This window comes from Mustelus asterias, chromosome 8, assembly GCF_964213995.1.
Source record: "Mustelus asterias chromosome 8, sMusAst1.hap1.1, whole genome shotgun sequence".
Lineage (NCBI taxonomy): Eukaryota > Metazoa > Chordata > Chondrichthyes > Carcharhiniformes > Triakidae > Mustelus > Mustelus asterias.
In genome coordinates, this window is record NC_135808.1 from 128,817,867 (window position 1) to 128,839,232 (window position 21,366).

At 48.1% G+C, this 21,366-nt stretch overlaps 1 protein-coding gene across 1 annotated transcript in view; it reads right to left on the reverse strand.

The window, feature by feature from the left end:
• adgrl4 (adhesion G protein-coupled receptor L4) overlaps positions 1-21,366 on the reverse strand; it is a 151,931-nt gene that overhangs the window by 11,066 nt on the left and 119,499 nt on the right. Inside the window, exons 13-14 of the mRNA XM_078218972.1 lie at positions 9,038-9,129; positions 3,349-3,517 (exon numbers count right to left, since the gene is read on the reverse strand). Coding sequence (XP_078075098.1) covers positions 3,349-3,517; positions 9,038-9,129 — 261 coding nt within the window. The remainder of the gene's footprint in view (positions 1-3,348; positions 3,518-9,037; positions 9,130-21,366) is intronic.

Sequence of the window (21,366 nt, forward strand, 5' to 3'; positions counted from 1 at the left end):
CCATCTGTAGAGGTTGGCCAAGCAGAGGCCGTGGCCAGTCCTGAATCTGTTGAGGGCAGACCACTCCTTCTCTGGAAGGTTGGAACCAGGCGGCTGTTGGGTTGGGTTTGAGACCAGGTACTTGTTTGTCGTGTCCAGTGATTCCCATTCCCAATGGAGCAATGGATCAGCGTTCACACTGAGCCTCCGGCAGTACCCAGACCTGCCTGGGGAAGCTAATGATCCTATCAGCTGACTAAATTCCAAAGGAAGCTTCATGAGAAGTGTTTGCACAAGGAGTCCGAGTCAAAGTCCCAAAGCCAAAAGTCAATATCGGTGATGAAGGGGATAACTAGCTGATGGACTTGAAGGCGAATGCATTACAGCCCTGTTAGCAATGTAGATATTCATTCTGAGTCGCTTCTGTCTGCTATATTCGCAACGGTGCTTCTTCACTTCACACTTTACTTGTTCAGTTACTTAAAGCCATTAAATTCTTTGCACAAGGGCACTTAGGTGCTGGAGGCAAGTATTACCATTACAAGGACAAAGGCTGGTATGTAGCTTGCTCCTTGCTTAGTTTGGGAATGAAATGTCCCCACACGGAGAGGTAAGAACTTCACTTGTTGCTACATCTGGGTCTGCCAAAGCCTAAGCTCATTCTCAGATTCACAACACGTACGGAAATTCTAACACATGCATATTCTGCAAATTATAATGACTTCAACGAAGCCCATGAGGTTGGCCTCTTGGAGTATAAGCTCCCTGATTGAGGTCATAATTGCCTACCCAATCAGGGAGCCTGATCTATATATAAAGATGGGAGTGTCAGGTCCAGCGGCACTCCTGATTCCGACTGTGTACCTGAAGCACTCTTGGGTTGGAATAGAGTTTGTAAATAAAGGGAATCCGGTGGAAGGGATGCCAGCCTCCGAGGAGTTATTTCACAAATAAGAATGTAATTACATTGGGGAGACCAAACCAGATTGGGTGACCGTCTTGCGGGACATCACCGCTCATTCCGCGAGTGGGACCCCAAGCTTCTGATCACTTGCTATTTCAATTCATCACCTTTCTCTCACGCTGATGTGTCTGGCCTCGGCTTGCTGTAATGTTTCAGTGAAGTCCCACACAAGTTATGCATGCGTTAGAATTGCCAATCGTGTTGTGAGTCTGAGAATGAGCTTGGGCTTTGACATACCCAGAAGTCGTAACAAGTGAGGTTCTGCACCTTACCTGTCCGTGTGGGAACATTTCATTCCCAAACTAAGCAAGGAGCAAGCTACATACCAGCCTTCATCCTTGTAATGGTAATACTTGCCTCCAGCACCTAAGTGCCCTTGTGCAAAGAATTTAATGGCTTTAAGTAACTGAACAGGAAAAGTGTGAAGTGAAGTAGCACTGTTGCGAATATAGCAGACAGAAGCGACTCAGAATGACTGTATACATTGCTAACAGGGCTGCAATGTATTCGCTTGTAAAAGCACATTACAGCCTTCCAGATTTAACATTGAGTTCAACAATTTCAGGCCCTGAACTCTGCCCTCCATTCTGATCCTGCTGTCTTTGGTCACTTGCCAGTCATTATGTTGTTTCTCCTGTTTGTGCTTTTGGGCAGAGCTGCACAGCATTCTGCCACTCGCACTCACCCTGTCATAGAATCATAGAATCTACGGCACAGAGACAGGCCCTTCGGCCCAAACTGGTCCATGCCGACCAAAATGCCCATCTCAGCTAACCCCATTTTCCTGCATTTGGCCCATATCCCCCTAAAGCTTTCCGATCCATGTCGTTGCTTCACTATAACGATTAGCCGTTCCCTTTGCCTTTTGTTCCATGACATCGTTGTTATTTAATATCTCCGGCCCGCGATCCTATTCCAAACCTTTCCTTCTGATCTTCATCCCCTCTCCCTACTTCAGGGCGGCATGGTTCTCACTGCTGCCTCACAGCGCCAGGCACGATAACAAAGAACAACAAAGAACAAAGAACAGTACAGCACAGGAAACAGGCCCTTCGGCCCTCCAAGCCTGTGCCGCTCCTTGGTCCAACTAGACCAATCGTTTGTATCCCTCCATTCCCAGGCTGCTCATGTGACTGTCCAGGTAAGTCTTTTACTTACTTTTATACTCGATACTCCGATTTATAAAGGCCAATGTACCAAAGGCACTCCTTACGACCCTATCCACTTGTGACGTCACTTTTAGGGAACTCTGAACCTGTATTCCCAGATCCCTCTGTTCCACTGCACTCTTCAGAGTCCTACCATTTACCCTGTACGTTCTTCTTTGGTTTGTCCTTCCAAAGTGCAATATCTCACACTTGTCTGCGTTAAATTCCATTTGCCATATGGGCCATATCCTTCTATACCCATCTTACCCATGTAACTGTCTAAATGCTTTTTAAAAGACAAAATTGTACCCGCCTCTACTACTACCTCTGGCAGCTTGTTCCAGACACTCACCACCCTCTGTGTGAAAAAATGACCCCTCTGGACACTTTTATATCTCTCCCCTCTCACCTTAAACCTATGCCCTCTAGTTTTAGACTCCCCTACCTTTGGGAAAAGAAATTGACTGTCTCGCTGATCTGTGCCCCTCATTATTTTATAGACCTCTTTCAGATCACCCTTCATCCTTCTACACTCCAGAGGAAAAAGTCCCAGTCTGTCCAGCCTCTCCTTATAACTCAAACCATCAAATCCCGGTAGCATCCTAGTAAATCTTTTCTGCGCTCTTTCTAGTTTAATAATATCCTTTTTATAATAGGGCCAGAACTGTGCACAGTATTCCAAATGTGGCCTTACCAATGTCTTGTACAACTTCAACAAGACGTCCCAACTCCTGTATTCAATGTTCTGACCAATGAAACCAAGCATGCCGAATGCCTTCTTCACCACTATGTCCACTTGTGACTCCACTTTCAAGGAGCTATGAACATGTACCCCTAGATCTCTTTGTTCTGTAACTCTCCCCAACATCCTACCAATAACTGAGTAAATCCTGCCCTGGTTCAATCTACCGGAACCTTGAGTTTCGGATTTGGGATTTGGACTAGGATTTGCGGGGTAAATGCGTGGGGTTACAGGGATAGGGTGGGGGAGAGGGCCTGGGTAAGACACTGTGCCAGGGAGTCGGTGCAGACTTGATGGGCCAAAAGGCCTCCTTCTGCACTGCAGGATTTCTATGATTCCATTCACCGCAGCGGCGCTGGAGAATCCCAGCCACCGGTGCGACCGGAGGTTTTTGGCATCAGTATTTCTTTCATCATTCTTTTAATTTGCAAAATATCTCTACCCCCCGTACCCTGGAAAAGATTCACCACCTCACATTTCAAATGTTTACCGCCTTGTTGAGAGGTAACACTTACTTTCTTTGACAAGACGCAGAGGAATATAAAGATGAACATCCCTTGGAATGTGTTTGAGATGGTGAAAAGATACGCTGTCACCATGGAGCCCTTGATAATGTGTAAAATTCCGAAGGTCCAGGTCGCTCCGAGGAGGAACAGTAAAGCCAAGGCACCACGAGCACATGACCTGGAAGACACAATGGAATTTTGTGAATGAGATCAGCGTTAAAGCTGGACAATTAAGACTCGCACCAGGCTGAGGATTCAGCCACGGTCAAGAGTGAAATCGAGAGCTTTGTCAGTGGCGGGGAAGTGAATGTTTAAGGTGGTGGATGGGGCACCAATCAAGTGGGCTGCTTTCTCCTGAATGAATCATAGAATCCCGACAGTGCAGAAGGAGGCCATTTGGCCCATCGAGTCTGCACCAACCACAATCCCACCCAGGCCCTATCCCCATAATCCTCCTTATCTACCCTGACACTCAGGGGCAATTTAGCATGGCCAATCAACCTAACCCACAAATCTCCGGGTGCTCCGGTTTCCTCCCGCAGTCCAAACATGTGCGAGTTAGGTGCATTGGCCATACTAAATTGTTCCTTTGTGTCAGGGGGGCTATGATGTGGAGATGCCGGCGTTGGACTGGGGTAAACACAGCAAGAAGTTTAACAACACCAGGTTAAAGTCCAACAGGTTTATTTGGTAGCAAAAGCCACACAAGCTTTCGGAGCTGCAAGCCCCTTCTTCAGGTGAGTGGGAATTCTGTGTGAAGAATTCCCACTCACCTGAAGAAGGCGCTTGCAGCTCCGAAAGCTTGTGTGGCTTTTGCTACCAAATAAACCTGTTGGACTTTAACCTGGTGTTGTTAAACTTCTTACAGGGGGACTAGCCAGGGTAAATACCTGGGGTTATGTGGATAGGGCCCGGGTGGGATTGTGATCAGTGCAGACTCGATGGGCTGAATGGCCTCCTTCTGCACTGTAGGATTCTATGATTCTATTATTGGACTGTGGGAGGAAACCGAAGCACTCGGAAGAAACCCATGCAGACACGGGGAGAACGTGCAAGCTCCACACAGGCAGTGACCCAAGCCAGTTTTCGAACCAGGGTCACTGGTGCTGTGAAGCAGCAGTGCTAACCATTGCACCACTGTGCCGCCCAACTGGATATTGGCCTTCCTTCGAGCTGGAATTGAATCAGCGACCTAAGGATGTCAGTGGACGGATATCAATAGTGGATGGTGTCAAGCGAGTGTTGGAAGTGCAGTGTAAGTGAAGAGCTATATGTTTTGTTTGGTTTGTTGTATTTTGCAAGCCAGTATATTGTGAGATCACAGGATCTGTGTTTTCTCATTGGTTTGACTGAGACAGCAATGAAAAACAGTTGCGATCTTATTCACCTCCTGAATCTACTTGGACACTGATCGATCTTGAAAGCTATTGTTAAATCTCTGCATACTGAACTGTCTCCTCAAGAACTACCCCACAGCCAGGCGTCAGGGAACACTGCTCTTTATTCAATTTACTCACTCCACACTCCAAACGTTGACTGCCCGCTCTGGGTGGTTCCCAACTCCACACCCCAGATCAGCCTACCCATGCCCTTAAAGGGGTTAGGCCCCAACATACATTACAGATACCAGGAGCAAAAACAGAGAGTATTCCTTCACACTCCTGACTTTTGCCCTGTAAGACAGGCTGGGGAGTCAGGTGGTGAGTTGCTCTCTATGGAATTCCCAGCCTCTGACTGGCTCTGGTAGCCACAGTTTTTACAGTCACTGTATTTGGAGCCTTCAATAAAAGATAAAGGCAGCTTCTGAGAGAAGAGGCTGTTTAGGTTTGTAGCTGCGACTGACTTCCTGTGGCATTAACCCTCTGATCCATGACGTCCTGGACCTGAATGGGTGTGGAACCTCACCTACCTCCCACACACGCTGCACCCCTCATTGGCCATTATCCTGCCAGGTGGCCACTAATTGGTCACTGGACGGCTGATTCGCTGAGCTAAGGTGGCGGGGCAGCAGCGAATGGACCAATTAGTTTCTGATCTACCTCCCTCACCAGTCCCGTCCTATCATCTACTGTTACAATATGGCCAATAGCAACATGCTGTGATGGTCAGCTGACCAGTTGACCCGGTATAAATAGAAAACAGATGCAGATTGTGGGGAGCTTGTGTGGCCCAGGTAAAGTCTATTTATTTGTTAGTTACAAGTAGGTTCTACATTAACACTGCAATGAAGTTACTGTGAAAATCCCCCAGTTGCCACACTCCAGCACCTGTTTGGGTACACTGAGGGAGAATTTAGCGTGGCCAATGCACCCTAACCAGCACGTCTTTCGGACTGTGGGAGGAAACCAGGGCAGCCGGAGGAATCCCACACAGACACGGGGAGAACATGCAGACTCCGCACAGACAGTGACCTAAGCTGGGAATTGAACCCGGGTCCCTGGCACTGTGAGGCAGCAGTGCTAACCACTGTGCCACCAAGATAAACAGAGAGCGCAACAATTGGACAACGTGGGTGGAAATGGGTGGTCTGAGCAGTGGGGTGGGATGGGGTGGGGGGGCGGGGGACATCGCCGGTTTGATGGGGTCATCACCAAGACGATGGGGTGGAGATGAGGGGGGGCCATTGCCAGTGCGATGGGATGGAGGGGAGGTGGGGCCATTGCGATGGGGGGGGAGGGTGGGGAGATCATCGCCGGGGCAATGTGTGGTCTGGGGAGCAGACTGTGGGAGGAAACCCCCGCAGACACGGGGAGAATGTGCAGACTCCGCACAGACAGTGACCTAAGCTGGGAATCGAACCCGGGTCCCTGGCGCTGTGAGGCAGCAGTGCTAACCACTGTGCCACCATGTCGCCCCAGCTGGTGGTGTAATGAAGTTTCTTTAATCAACCATTACTCGGATTTATTTTGTGAAGTTGCTTTTTTTAATTGCTTGCTACTGGAGTATCCTTCCTGCCAACTAAACACCTGCAACTTGGGCCATGCTATCTGCTGTGTTACTGAGGCTCCCTTGTCCATTCTGACCTCTGTGAGAACTTATTCCTCCAGCGCGCAGACTGACGCGGACAGCACACCTCTTTAACCTGTGTTTAACCCTCTCTCCATTCACATTGTCTGCACTTGTAAAGACTAGATTACCTGTTAAGACTCACATTCCAATCATTATCTTGTAATTGAGTTTGTGTCTATATCTGCCCTGTTTGTGAAACAAATCCTGCACTCACCTGATGAAGGGGCAGTGCTTCGAAAGGTTGTGCTACCAAATAAACCTGTTGGACTTTAACCTGGTGTTGTGAGACTACTTACTGTGCCTATCCCAGCCCAACATCGGCAACTCCACATCATGCTACACAGGAGCAGAGCTCCCCAATGCTTATGAAAGTGAATCTCAGCGAGGCGAGAGAGAAAATAACTGCGATACCGTGGCAGCTTCAAGCAAAAGTGAGGCGCAATCTCCAAACAGGAAAACTAGTTGGACCCGAGTTCATTCCCTTCTCTCGCAGCCCGCGTTCTGAGGAGATGGGCTAAGCTGAATTATATTGTTGTCACTTTTGGAACAGGGGCCATTCATCACAGGGGATTAATAAGCTTTCAGATGTTCACAGGTTTGTGGAGCTTTGTCCTCACTTGTTACTTCTGGTGGCCAGCTGATTGCTGGGTGCATCTTATTTAGCACGAAGGAGTAATTTGAGAACAGCGGCCTCTCCTGCAGCTGTTGCTGGTGTTGCATTTTCAGACATAACCTCTTTCTATTCTTGGACATCTGAGGAATTGTCATTACTTTTGCAGCGAGAATTAAGAAAAAATACATGAGTTCCACCGTAGAAATGTATGATTCATCACAACTTAAATTTGGATGAGAAAGTTTTGGGAACAGAACTACAAGTTTATTCCTATCTGGAATGGATGGGATTCCATTCAGGGGCAGCACGGTGGCACAGTGGTGAGCACTGCTGCCTCACAGTGCCAGGGACCCGGGTTCAATTCCAGGCTTGGGACGCTGTCTGTGCGGAGTCTGCACGTTCTCCCCGTGTCTGCGGGGGTTTCCTCCCACAGTCCGAAAGATGTGCTAGGTTAGGTGTTTTGGCCAAGCTAAATTGTCCCTCAGTGTACCCGAACAGGCACCGGAGTGTGGCGAATAGGGGATTTTCACAGTAACTTCATTACAGTGTTAATGTAAGCCTACTTGTGATACTAATAAATAAACTTTGAAACTTTTCTTCTAATAGGGAACAGTAGCAAACTCATTATCTTACTGGATTCGTCATCCATAGATATGAATTTTGAGCAGCTTTTTGAGATGCCATCATCTGGATGAATGTCAGCAATGGTGGCTGTTGGGTTGAGGTAAAGACTCATTGGGGAAAGTCCTCTGTCCTTCGTTTGGCTCAGGTGTTCACCATGATGGAGGGTCGCGATGTCATGGTGATAGCGATGGAGGTATGTGCCTGAAAATTAAATCCTTCCCCTGAACGCAGCAGTCTGTGGATCCCGCAATGGGGATATGTGTTACACGCATGTTCATTCACCACAGGATCATTGAGTCACAAAGTTATTACGGTATAGCAAGAGGCCATTCAGTCCATCGTGTCTGCACTGTCTCTCCAAATGAGCATTATCACTTAGTGCCATTCCCCTGCCCTTTCCCCGTATCCCTGAACATTGTTCCTTTTAAAGTAATCATCCTACGCCCTCCTGAATGCCTCGGTTGAACCTGCCTCCAACACACTTCCAGGCAGTGCGTTCCAGACCCCAACCACTCGCTGTGTGAAAAGGTTTTTTCTCACATGACATTTGCTTCTTTTGCAAATCACTTTGAATCTCTGGATTCATACTTTCCATTGCCCTTAGCCCAGGCCAGCACTAATCAGAACTGCACAGTTCTCACTGACCAGGTAGCGTTCCCACCTGCTTACTGCCTGCTACTGGAAGGAATTGCAGGTTGACAATTAGCCTATTCGGCCATGTTATGAACACACATTCCGTGGTCATCTTGTCCCAGGGGAGCACTCAATCCTGGAGCTTCCGGCCCAGGGGTGGGACACTGCCCACTGCACCTCAAGACCTCCTATCCTTAACCTATCAAGTTTTAAAAAGTTTTTTTAAAGTTTATTTATTAGTGTCACAAGTAGGCTTACATTAACACTGCGGTGAAGTTACTGTGAAAATCCCCTAGTTGCCACGCTCCGGTGCCTGTTCGGGTACACTAAGGGAGAATTTAGCACAGCCAATGCACCTAACCAGCACATCTTTCGGATTGTAGGACGAAACTGGATCGCCCGGAGGAAAGCCCGAAGACATGGGGAGAACGTGCAGATTCCGCACAGACAGTGACCCAAGGCTGGAATGGAACCTGGCTCCCTGGCACTGTGAGGCAGCAGTGCTAACCACTGTGCCACCGTGCCGCTATCAACTGACTCTATCCATTGTCCCTTCATGTAACCAAGCCCAATGGCACTACAGAAACACAATATTTGTGGTGTTAATTGGCTGCTCGAACGTTACACCTGCCACATTGATAAAAAGAGTATGGGAAGTTGGGTAATGTAATATTTCATTATGCAAATAAAAGAAATGGTGGTCGAATGGCAGGGGAAGCAGTTTGTTAAGAATAAGACAATCTTTAAAGTGTGATTGGTCAGCAACATTTGATTCTAAAACTTAGAATTTAATTGAATGATTACTGGTTTCAGACGTACCGAATATTTTCATAGCAGCTCACTTCTGGTTTCAACATGGAAGTGTGTCGGAATACTTTGTAAATAATAACTCCAAACGCCAGCAGGTTAACCTGTAAATTAAGAATAGAAATTGTAAGGCCAATCGGGCAGTCTCTGAGAAACGGAAAACAGGAATCAGGGGAGTGGGATTGGGAAAGAGAAACAGAGAGAAACAGTGGGCGGGGTTTTCCAGTTCCGCCCACCGCTGGGATCGTCCTGCTCTGCGGAACATCAATGGTCCTACCACCATGGGGCCAGAAAATTCTGGCCAGAGACTGCGGGCGCAGAGAGATAGACAAGGAGTAAGACTGACAGAGGGAGAGAAAGAGAGGCAGACAGAGTGGGAAACCTAGAGACATGAAGCTGAATTCTTTTAAGTTAAAGTTTTAAATTTATTTATTAGGGTCACAAGTAGGCTTGCGTTAACACTGCACTGAAGTTACTGTGAAAATCCCCATGTCTCCACACTCTGGTGCCTGTTCGGGTACACTGAGGGAGAATTTAGCATGGCACCTAACCAGCACGTCTTTCGGGCTGTGGGAGGAAACCGGAGCACCCGGGAGTGGCACTGACTGCCTCACAGTGCCAGGGACCTGGGTTTGATTCCGGCCTCAGGTCACTGTCTGTGTGGAGACTGCACATTTTCCCCGTGTCTGCGTGGGTTTCCTCCGGGTGCTCTGGTTTCCTCCCACACTCCAGAGATGTGTGGGTTAGGTTGATTGGCCATGCTAAATTGACCCTGGTGTCAGGGGGATTAGCAGGGTAAATATGTGGGTTTACAGGAATAGGGCCTGGATAGGATTGTAAAGATTTACCAGGATGTTGCCTGGTATGGAGGGCATTAGCTATGAAGAGAGGTTGGAGAAACTTGGTTTGTTCTCACTAGAACAACGGAGGTTGAGGGGCGACCTGATAGAAGTCTACAAGATTTATCAATCGAGGGATTGAGTTTAGGAGTCCGGGGATAATGATGCAGCTATATAAGACCCTCGTCAGACCCCACTTGGAGTACTGTGCTCAGTTCTGGTCGCCTCACTATAGGAAGGAGGTGGAAAAGATTGAAAGGGTGCAGAGGAGATTTACAAGGATGTTGCCTGGATTGAGTGGCATGCCTTATGAGGATAGGCTGAGGGAGCTCGGTCTTTTCTCCTTGGAGAGACGAAGGATGAGAGGAGACCTAATAGAGGTGTATAAGATGTTGAGAGGCATAGATCGGGTGGACTCTCAGAGGCTTTTTCCCAGGGGGGAAATGTCTGCTACGAGAGGACACAGGTTTAGGGTGCTGGGGTGTAGGTACAGGGGAGATGTTAGGGGTAAATTTTTCACACAGAGGGTGGTGGGCGAGTGGAATCGGCTGCCGTCAGTGGTGGTGGAGGCGAACTCAATATGGTCTTTTAAGAGACTCCTGGATGAGTACATGGAGCGTAATAGGATGGAGGGTTATAGGTAGCTCGAGAAGGTAGGGATGTGTTCGGCACAACTTGTGGGCCAAAGGGCCTGTTTGTGCTGTAGTTTTTCTATGTTTCTAAGGTTATGAGGGGCATGGACAGAGTGGATAGTCAGGAGCTTTTTTCCAGGGTGGAAGAGTCAATTACTAGACAGCATAGGTTTAAGGTGCGAGAGGCAAGGTTTAAAGGAGATGTATGAGGCAAGTTTTTTACATTGAGGGTAGTGGGTGCCTGGAACTCGCTGCCGGGGGAGGGAGTGGAAGCAGATATGTTGGTGACTTTTAAGGGGCGTCTGGACAAATACATGAATAGGATGAGAATAGAGGAGAAGAGTAGGGGGTTTCAGTTCAGTCGGGGAGCATGGTCGCTGCAGGCTTGGAGGGCGGAAGGGCCTGTTCCTGTGCTGTAATTTTCTTTGTTCTTTCTTTGTTCTTTGTAGTCAGTGCAGGCTTGATGGGCCAAATGGCCTCCTTCTGCACTGTCCGGATTCTATGAAACAATCGGAAGAAACCCACGCAGACACGGGGAGAAGGTGCAAATTCCGCACGTTATGGGCCGGGAGGTGGGCGGGGGGGGGGGGGGGGGGGGGGGGGGGGCAGGTACAGATTACCTGTTCCAACCTTTTCAAGATCCATCAGTACAACAAGGACCAGAAACCTGGCTTCGCCGCAGTCATAAAACGCTGGGAGCAGCCTCAACTGGATTCGAGTGGGACCTCAGCCCCCATGGAGGAGGAAGTGTCGCCCCAGACAGCTGTCACCCAATCTGATTGGCCAGCAGCTCTGTAGTCCCAGCAGCCCCACAATCGAGGAGTGGTGACCTGCTGGGACAGCAGGTAGTCCATGAAGATGATGAAGGATCCTGGTCTTCAGGTGAGTCAGGGATTCTGGTCAGGTCTGCCTCACAGATATAAGCGAGGGATGGGGGGAGGGTGGGGTGTCGAGTTTTAGAGTCCAGGGGTGGGGAAGGACGCAAGGGCGAGGGAGGGGGGGTTATGATTTTGAGTGGGTGGGGGAGATTTTTCTGATGGGTACAGAAACCCCCCCAAAAAAGATGAACCACCCCCCCCCCCCACTTCCAACCCGTCAGCAGCCTACGCAGAAGGTTTCTTTCCTTTCCACTTTCCCTGCCACATATCAAATTGTGATGAGGGAGTTGGGATGGGAAGAAGCTCTTCAGTGGCTTTATTATATTGCAGACATGTTCGGGTGGGCAGGAAGGCAGCGGGCAGGACACCTGTTTTACTTCACAAGCCCCCCTGCCTTCAAATATGCCAATGGGGGTCCGTAAAGTTCACCCAATGGGCTGATGAGATGGAGAAAGAGGGAACAATATAGAAAAAGAGAAAGATAAGGAGAGAGGAACAGCAAGAAAGATGAAGTGACAGAGATCTAGACAAGCAGCACAAAGCACAAGGCAGAGGGATAGACATACAGGGCAAATTAGGATGAGAAAAATAGATGCAGTGAAAAGATAATGAGTAAAATAAAGAGGGAGTAAAGGCAAAGGTGGAGAGACAATCAAATAGGGGGAGGAATGAGTGCGACATATTCTATTCAATATACATTCAATGGCATTGCCATCACTGAATTCCCCACTATCAATGTCCTTGGGTTACCATTGACCAGAAACTGAACTGGACTAGACAAGAGCAGGCCAGGCTGGGAATCTTGTGGCGAGTAACTTTGGGGCTTTGACTCCCCAAAGCCTGTCCACCATCTACAAGGCACAAGTCAGCAGTGTGGTGGAATACTCTCCACTTGCCTGGATGAGTGCCACTCCAATAACACTCAAGGAGCTCAATGCCATCCAGGTCAAAGTAGCCTGCTTGATTGGCATCCCTTTCACAAACATTCAGTCCCTCCACCGCTGACGAACAGTGGCAGCAGTGTACCATCTACAAGATGCCCTGGAGAAACTCACCAAGGTTTTTAGACAGCACCTTCCAAATGCACATCTCCTACCATTTAGAAGAACAAGAGCAGCAGACACTGGGGGAAACCACCACCTGGAGGTTCCTCTACAAGCCACTCGCCCTCCTGCCTTGGAAATATATCACCGTTTCTTCACTGCCACTAGGTCAAAATCCTGGAACTTCCTCCCTAACAACACTGTGGGTGCATTTACTTCAGCGATTCAAGGAGGCAGCTCACCACCCCCTTCTCAAGGGCAATTAGGGATGGGCAATAGATGTTGGCCTAGCCAGCGACAGCTAGGAATACTACGGGGAATAACTCACCTCCTGACTCCCCAGAGCCTATCCACCATCTATAAGGCACAAGTCAGGAGTGTGATGGAATACTCCCCACTTGCCTGGATGGGTGCAGCTCCAACAACACTCAAGAAGCTTGACACCATCCAGGACAAAGCAGCCTGCTTGATTGGCACCATATCTACAAACATTAACTTCCTCCACCACCGATGCTCAGTAGCAGCAGTGTGTACTATCTACAAGATGCACTGCAGCAATTCACCAAAGATCCTTAGACAGTACCTTCCAAACCCACAACCACTTCCATCTAGAAGGACAAGGGCAGCAGATACATGGGCACACCACCACCTGCAAGTTCCCCTCCAAGCCACTCACCATCCTGACTTGGAAATATATCGCCGTTCCTTCACAGTCGCTGGGTCAACCCACAGCACATGGACTGCAGCGATTCAAGAAGGCAGCTCACCACCACCTTCTCAAGGGCAACTAGGGATGGGCAATAAATGCTGGCCAGCCAGCAATGCCCATGTCCTACGAATGAAGAAAAAAAAGAGGAATTCCTCCTTTTTCCTTCTTCACCCGCCACAATATTGGATATTTCGCTAACTTGAAACGGGGGCAATTTCATGCTTCAATCATGTATGACATAGAAGAAAACCAAGTGAGGAGGAACCACAGCTTCCACAATGGAGCCTACCTGGTGAATTAATAGACTTGTTAATGTAAATAACACTCTCGGTGTGTGGCGTAGGACAATTAAGACATTTGCAATGGAAAGTCACAAGTTAAACTGTGCCTCAAAAGTTATAAAGCGCTCTGTTTACATTAATCTTTCATCTGTGCCAGGTGGCTGAATTAAAAGCTATAAGTGTGTGTGTTGTACAATGATGCTGGCTCATTGCATGAAATATCAGGTTAATGGTGGAATAATTAAGCTCAGCAATTGTTTGCTGGGGTTACTGAACAACAGGTTTATGGACTTTAACCTGGTGTTGTTAGACTTCTTACTGTGTTTACCCCAGTCCAACGCCGGCATCGCCACATCATTATTGAACAAAACAGAGTCGGTTCGAATTTTGGGTTGAATCAGCAAAGAAGGCAGATGTGCTCGAATTAACAAGCACCAGGTGCAACTTAATGGGCCAGAACTCTGGACAATGGAACACTGTGTACAGGTCTGGTCACCCTGTTATAGGAAGGATATTATTAAACTAGAAAGAGTGCAGAAAAGATTTACTCGGATGCTACCAGGACTTGATGGATTGAGTTATAAGGAGAGGCTGGATAGACTGGGACTTTTTTCTCTGGGGCGTAGGAGGCTGAGGGGTGATCTTATAGATGTCTCTAAAATGAGGGGCACTGATCAGCTAGTCAATATCTTTTCCCAAAGATAGGGGAGTCTAAAACTAGAGGCATAGGTTTAAGGTGAGAGGGGAGAGATCCAAAAGTGTCCAGAGGGGCAATTTTTTCACTCAGAGGGTGGTGAGTGTCTGGAACAAGCTGCCAGAGGTAGTAGTAGAGGCGGGTACAATTTTGTCTTTTAAAAAGCTTTTAGACAGTTACATGGGTAAGATGGGTATATATGGGCCAAATGCCGGCAATTCTGATTAGCTTAGGAGTTTTAAAAAAAGGCGGCATGGACAAGTTGGGCCGAAGGGCCTGTTTACATGCTGTAAACCTCTATGACTCGATGACTCTAATGCACAGGATGTGAGAAAGACAGATTTGTGTCTACCGAGAGGTGATATCAGAAAAAGTCCTCAAAGTTCAGTGAGTTGCTTAGAGATTGCTGTTTTAAGTGGGCAAAAATGGCAGCAATCTTGGGGGCAGCAAGATTCCACAAGCCCAGAGCCAATCCCAAGCAAAAGGCTGACCAGGGCCCGCTAAAAAGGGGGCAGTGGGATCCTTTTGAAAAGAGATATCTTCCTTACCCCTGAGGAAGGATCTAGAATTCGTTGGTTTCGGTGGAATTTGATTCCAGGGACGGAAGACAGACATCTTTGCGTCGTTTCTCTGTGAGTGGAGATTTGGCCGAGCGCCAAATTCTCCATTCTCACTGGCAGCAGTCGCAGTATGAGACCGGGAGAATTCCGGCCTTGGGATTGAAACAAAAAGACCGAAGAGGAACGCGAGAAGAAATGTTTTCATGCTGAAGGGTTATTTAAGCAGGATTTGCTTTGTACAATAATAAGCATCACTTCACAGAGAATTGCGTCAGCATTCGAAAACCAAAGGCGGGATTTTTGGCCCTTTCCACCGGCGGGACTTTCCGGTCCTGCCGAAGGCGAACCCCAACGGGAAGCCTGTAACGTTCCGTAGACAGGCAAGCCCATTACATTCCGAAGACATCAGCAAGGCTGGAAAATGCTGGCAGCAACCAATGGCGAGCCTCGTCGTCCACTAGATAACACATGGGGTGGCACGGTGGCACAGTGGTTAGCACCGCTGCCTCACAGTGCCAGAGACCTGGGTTCAATTCCTGGCTTGGGTCACTGTCTGTGTGGAGTTTGTATGTTCTCCCCGTGTCTGTGTGGGTTTCCTCCGGGTGCTCCGGTTTCCTCCCACATTCTGAAAGATGTGCTGGTTAGGGTGCATTTACCCAAACAGGCGCCGGAGTGTGGCGACTCGGGGAGTTTCACAGTAACTTCATTGCAGTGTTACTTGTGATTAATAAATAAATGAATAAACGTTTTTATTTATAAATTAAAAAATCCCACCCAAAGAAGATACGAAAGGATGTGGGAAAGGAGCTGGGCGAGCTTCACTCGAAGAACTAGCACGGGGCTGGTGGACGAATTGTCTTCCTGAGCTGTGGAGGTGCTGAGAACCTAATCAATTGAGAAGTTCCAGAATTATATTTATAAAACTATTCTTCCGAGCAATTTATCTCAAAACAGACTGGGATCCACCCTGAATTCAGAATCTATTCTAATGATACAGGGAACAATATCAGATGTTCATTAGTTATCTGAATAAATTACAAGAGGGGACATTGATGGATGACTGTTAGTGTGTTAGATTAAAGGAAATGGGATGGGGGAATTCCTGATCATTTAATGAAGATGAAATATGAAAAAGGGTTTGAAATCACCTGGGCCTTAAATATTACACTGTATGAATGTTTAACACATTCACGCACTATTCCTTTATCCATTATTTTGACAGAGATGTACAGGATAAATGTATGATGTGGAGCTGCCGGCATTGGACTGGGGTGGGCACAGTAAGAAGTCTCACAATGCCAGGTCAAAGTCCAACAGATTTATTTGGAATCATGAGGTTTCGGAGCGCTGCTCCTTCATCAGGTGAGTGGAGAGGTAGGTTTCACAAACACGGCATATATAGACAAAGACACGATTGCAAGATAATGGTTGGAATGCAAACCTTTTCAGGGAATCAAGTCTTTACAGGTGCAGACAGTGTGAGTGGAGAGAGGGATAATCACAAGTTAAAGAGGCGTGAATTGTCTCAAGCCAGGACAGTTAGTAGGATTTTGCAAGCCCAGGTCAAATGGTGGGGGTTACAGATAGTGTGACATGAACCCAAGATCCCGGTTGAGGTCGTCCTCATGTGTGCGGAACTTGGCTATAAATGTATTAAGCTTTAATTTTGTTCTGTGCATTATCCATCTTGCAAAAAAAAAACAAGATTATGAGTGATTATAACAGAATGCAAAGCAATTTCTATTAACAATATTGTATGAGGTGCACAGATCAAATGAAAAGTTGCCGTTTCCTACTTGTGGAACCTTTCAAACAAAAATAGAGTGAGATGAAGCAGTGAGAAATATCGGACAGAGGAACCTCACGATCGCTTCAGGAAACTGATTCCTTTTTTAGTTCCAAATTCAGGTTCCAAATCACCTCAACTTTTAAAAAACCTTTCCTCACGATACAGGCAATATTGGACTCATTGGCTGGAATTTTACCATCCTGCCCACCATGGGAATTGGAGCAGGTGAAGGGCGGACCAGGGAAAGGTCTGTTGACCTCGAGTGGGATTTTATGGCATCAGGACGAGCGAGGCTGTAAACTCCCGCCCATCGACTCTGTGGTGGAGCATTTCTTGCTCTTATTTATTCATGAGGGACTTCCGTTGTTTGGAGAGGCACGGTGGCACAGTGGTTAGCATTGCTGCCTCACAGCACCAGGGACCCGGGTTCGATTCCCAGGGGCACGGTGGCACAGTGGTTAGCATTGCTGCCTCACAGCACCAGGGACCCGGGTTCGATTCCCAGGGGCACGGTGGCACAGTGGTTAGCATTGCTGCCTCACAGCACCAGGGACCCGGGTTCGATTCCTGGCTTGTGTCACGGCACTGTCTATGTGGAGTTTGCACATTCTCCTTGTGTCTGCGTGGGTTTCCTCCGGGTGCTCTGGTTTCCTCCCACAGTCCAAAGTTGCACGGGATAGGTTGGTTGGCAATGGTAAATTGCCCCTTAGCGTCAGGAGGAATAGCAGGGTAAAAATGTGGGGCTACGGGGATAAGGGCTGGATAGTGTTGTGGTCGGTGCAGACTCGATGGGACTAATGGCCTCCTTCTGCACTGTAGGGATTCTATGATTCTATGAGAGGTGAGGCTGGGATCGTTCTCCGTACATCGCAGAGAAGATAAAGGGTATATTTAATAGAGGTATTCAGAATGATTGGGGCGGTTTGATCAAGTCGGTAGAAAGAGACTGCATCCACTGTCACAATGGTTGGTAAGGACACAGATTTAAGATGATTAGATAGGGACCAAAGGCCTACATGACGCAATTTCACACAGCAAATTACTGATCTTGAATGTATCAACATAATGGAAGCAGATTCAATGGTGACCTTCAAACAGGACCTGGATGAGTTCTTGAAGGAAAATAATTACAGGGTTACAGGGAAAGAGAAGGGGAGCGGGATTAATTGGAAATCTTTTTCAAAGAGTTGTTTCTGGCACAGTGAACCAAATGACCTCCATCTGTGTGCACCACGTACAGGTTGCACCGCACAACTATACAGCACCTGCCACATGTGAAAGCTCTGCCCCTCAGAAGGTCAAGGGCAGCAGACACATGACGACACCATCAACTGCAAATTCCCCTCCAAGCAACACACCATCCTGACTTGGAACCATGTTGCCCAACCTTTGCTGTCACTGGTACTCCCTCCCTAACAGCACTGCTCCCCAACACCACAGGGACTGCAGTGGTACGAGAAGGCAGCTCACCGCCACCTTCCCGATGGCAACTGGGGAGGGGCAACAAATGCTGGCCTAGCCAGCGATGCTCAATTCCACAAAATAAAAACATGCGCAATTCCAATTCATCATCCCTCAGGTGGCCCTGACTCTTCCTTGCACTTTGGAGCGCGATATTGAATTGTTTCCATTAACAGGGGAGACTAGGACGCGGGGGCACAGCCTTAGAATAAAAGGGAGTCACTTTAGAACAGAGATGAGGAGAAATTTCTTCAGCCAGAGAGTGGTAGGTCTGTGGAATTCATTGCCACAGAGGGCTGTGGAGGTCGAGACGTTGAGCGTCTTCAAGACAGAAATTGATAAATTCTTGATTTCTCGAGGAATTAAGGGCTATGGGGAGAGAGCGGGTAAATGGAGTTGAAAACAACCATGATTGAATGGTGGAGTGGACTCGATGGGCCGAATGGCCTTACTTCCGCTCCTATGTCTTATGGTCTTATGGTCTTATGGCCCAAAGCAAAATTCATATTGCTGACCGATTAAACAGCAACCCGGAGCTGGATTATTTCTCTTTGATTCATTCTTCCTCCATTATCATCTTTCTCTTTCATTACCATTTCATTTTATACCTGTGTGATATATGAAACTCTTTCAAACTCTCCTTCTCAACAGGTTACAGATCTAGTTTTGCCCCTGGTTGTGAGGCCAAGTTGCATCTCAGGTGGCATGAACATTTTAAAAATATTAATTTTCATTACTGTGGAAGCTGTTGGCAACGACATCATTTACTGCTTATTCCCGAGAAGGTGGCCAGTGAATTTACTTCTATCTGATACAGCTGATTGGCCAGCAGTTAATCTTTTATGGGATGTGGGCATCGCTGGCCAGGCCAGCATCTATTGCCCATCCCTAATTGCCCTTGAGAAAGTGGTGGTGAGCTGTTATCTTGAACCACTGCAGTCCATGGATATTATTAAACTAGAAAGAGTGCAGAAAAGATTTACCAGGATGCTACCGGGACTTGATGGTTTGAGTTATAAGGAGAGGCTGGATAGACTGGGAATTCTTTTTCCTACAGGGTAGAAGGCTGAAGAGTGATCTTACAGAGGTCTATAAAATAATGAGGGGCATAGATCAGCTACAAAGTCAATGGGCCCGATTTTACCATTTTCATTCTAAGTGCTGAATCTGGGCGCAATTCAGATCCGACTTGGAAATCTGCTCTCAGGCGCCCCCATACTCACTGAGCCTGAAAAAAATTTACGAATCTGAATGGCGCTGTGGGCGGGGTTTATCGCGCCCGGAACACTGCAGCTCCGATCGGAGCTTTCAACTGCGTATGCGCAGTGAGAGAAAAAAATCTGGAAAACGCTCCCCTGTCACATCACTCATGGGCCGCAAAAAGTGGATAAAGCGACCCGGGAACGATGACCCCCACAGACATCGCTCCACCCCCCCCCATAACGTAACTGTCCCCGTTTTCCACTCACCCTCTTGCTACCCAGACAGATCGCGACCCCCTGCCCCACTTCCCGCCCCCCCCCCCACCGATCACCTGCAGTGTGGCAGCGGACCCCCTCTGCCCCGCCACCGATTGCCCGCAGAATAGCAGTGGACCCCCTTTACACCTGCCCCCACCCCCCCCCCCCCCCCCGCCCCGTTCACCCTCCCTACCACCGATCTGAGTCAGAGACCCATTGGAAGCTCTGAACTTACCTCTTCAGAAGCTGGAGCGCCCGAAACAGACCTTTGCCGAGCGTGTCTGTTTCACGCCGAATCTGGACGCGCGAACGGGATGGTAAAGGGGGAAATGCTGGTAAAGTTGAGTGTCCAGCCCGCTTCGTGCGCGGAGCCAATTGCGGCCATTTTTGGGCCTTGGTAAAGTGGGAATCTGCGCAGACGCGGGCGCAGATTGTGCTATTCACCTCATGCCCAACTTTACCAAGTTTGCACGCCTGAAAACGGGTGCAGCGCAATGGTAAAATCGCCCCCAATATCTTTTTCCAAAGGTAGGGGAGTCTAAAACTAGAGGCCATAAGTTTAAGGTGAGAGGGGAGAGATACAAAAGTGTCCAGAGGGGCAATTTTTTCACACAGAGGGTGGTGAGTGTCTGGAACAAGCTGCCAGAGGTAGGAGTAGAGGCGGGTACAATTTTGTCTTTTAAAAAGCATTTAGACAGTTACATGGGTAAGATGGGCATAGAGGGATATGGGCCAAACGCAGGCAATTGGGACTAGCTTAGTAGTAAAAACTGGGTGGTATGGACAAGTTGGGCCGAAGGGCCTGATTCCATGCTGTAAACCTCTATGACTGTGACTCTATGTGGTGCAGGTACATCCAGAGTGCTGTTAGGGACGGCATTCCAGGATTTTAACCCAGCGACATTGAAGGAATGGTGATAAATTTCCAAGTCGGGATGGTGTGTTGGCTGAAGGGAAACGGTAGCATTCCCATGTATCTGCTGCCATTGTCCTAGATGGAAGAGGTTGTGGAGTGCAGTGGAACTGGTGTCACATCTAGGCCAAGCCAAACAAGAATACAGGAGTTTCCATCCCTCGCGGATGTTAGTGAGCCAGTTGGATTTTTACAACAATCTGATAGCTTCATCACTATTACTGATACCAACTTTTCCCAACCTGAATTTTAATTCACCTTCTGTCTTCCTGGGATTTGAACACCCATTCTCTTGATTCCAGGTCCCAGCCTCTGGACTGGTCCACTAACACAACCATTACCCTTCTTCAGTTCCGAATGTTTGGTTCCTCTGTGCATTTAAAGCCAAGACCCTCCACAATCTGGTCCCACAACATTTTGGCCTTACAATAGGCGCAGTATAACTCCAGTCTGGTTTGGGAAGATAGCCTAAAGATGCTCCCAGATAAACTTAAAAACTAAAGATGTTGTTGAGCTCAGAACATTCAGCTTGTGGTGTTCCCAGACATCTGTCCTGTCCTCCTAAGCGGTAGTGATCACCGGTTTGGAAGGTGCTGTCCAGGGAGCCTTGGTGAGTTGCTGCAGTTATAGAATCATAGAATCCTAATGTGCCAAAGGAGGCCATTTGGCCCATTGGGTTTGCACTGACCGCAATCCCACCCAGGCCCTATAACCCCAAGCATTTACCCTGCTAGCCCCCTCACTCTAAGGGGCAATTTACTATGGCCGATCCACCTAACCGCACATCTTTGGAGTGTGGGAGGAAACTTGAGCACCCGGAGAAAACCCACACAGACACGAGGAGAATGTGCAAACTCCACACAGTGACGCAACCCGAGAATCGAACCCGGGTCCCTGGCGTTGTGAGGCAGCAGTGCTAACCATTGTGCCACCGTGCTGCCCCTTATCTACCATCTTGTAGTTGGTACACACTGCTGAAAATGTGGAGGGAGTGACTGTTGATGACAGTGAATGGGAAGCCAATCAAGCTGCTTTGACCTGGATGATGTGACTGTTGTTGAAGTGCTTCCCTCAGGCACGTG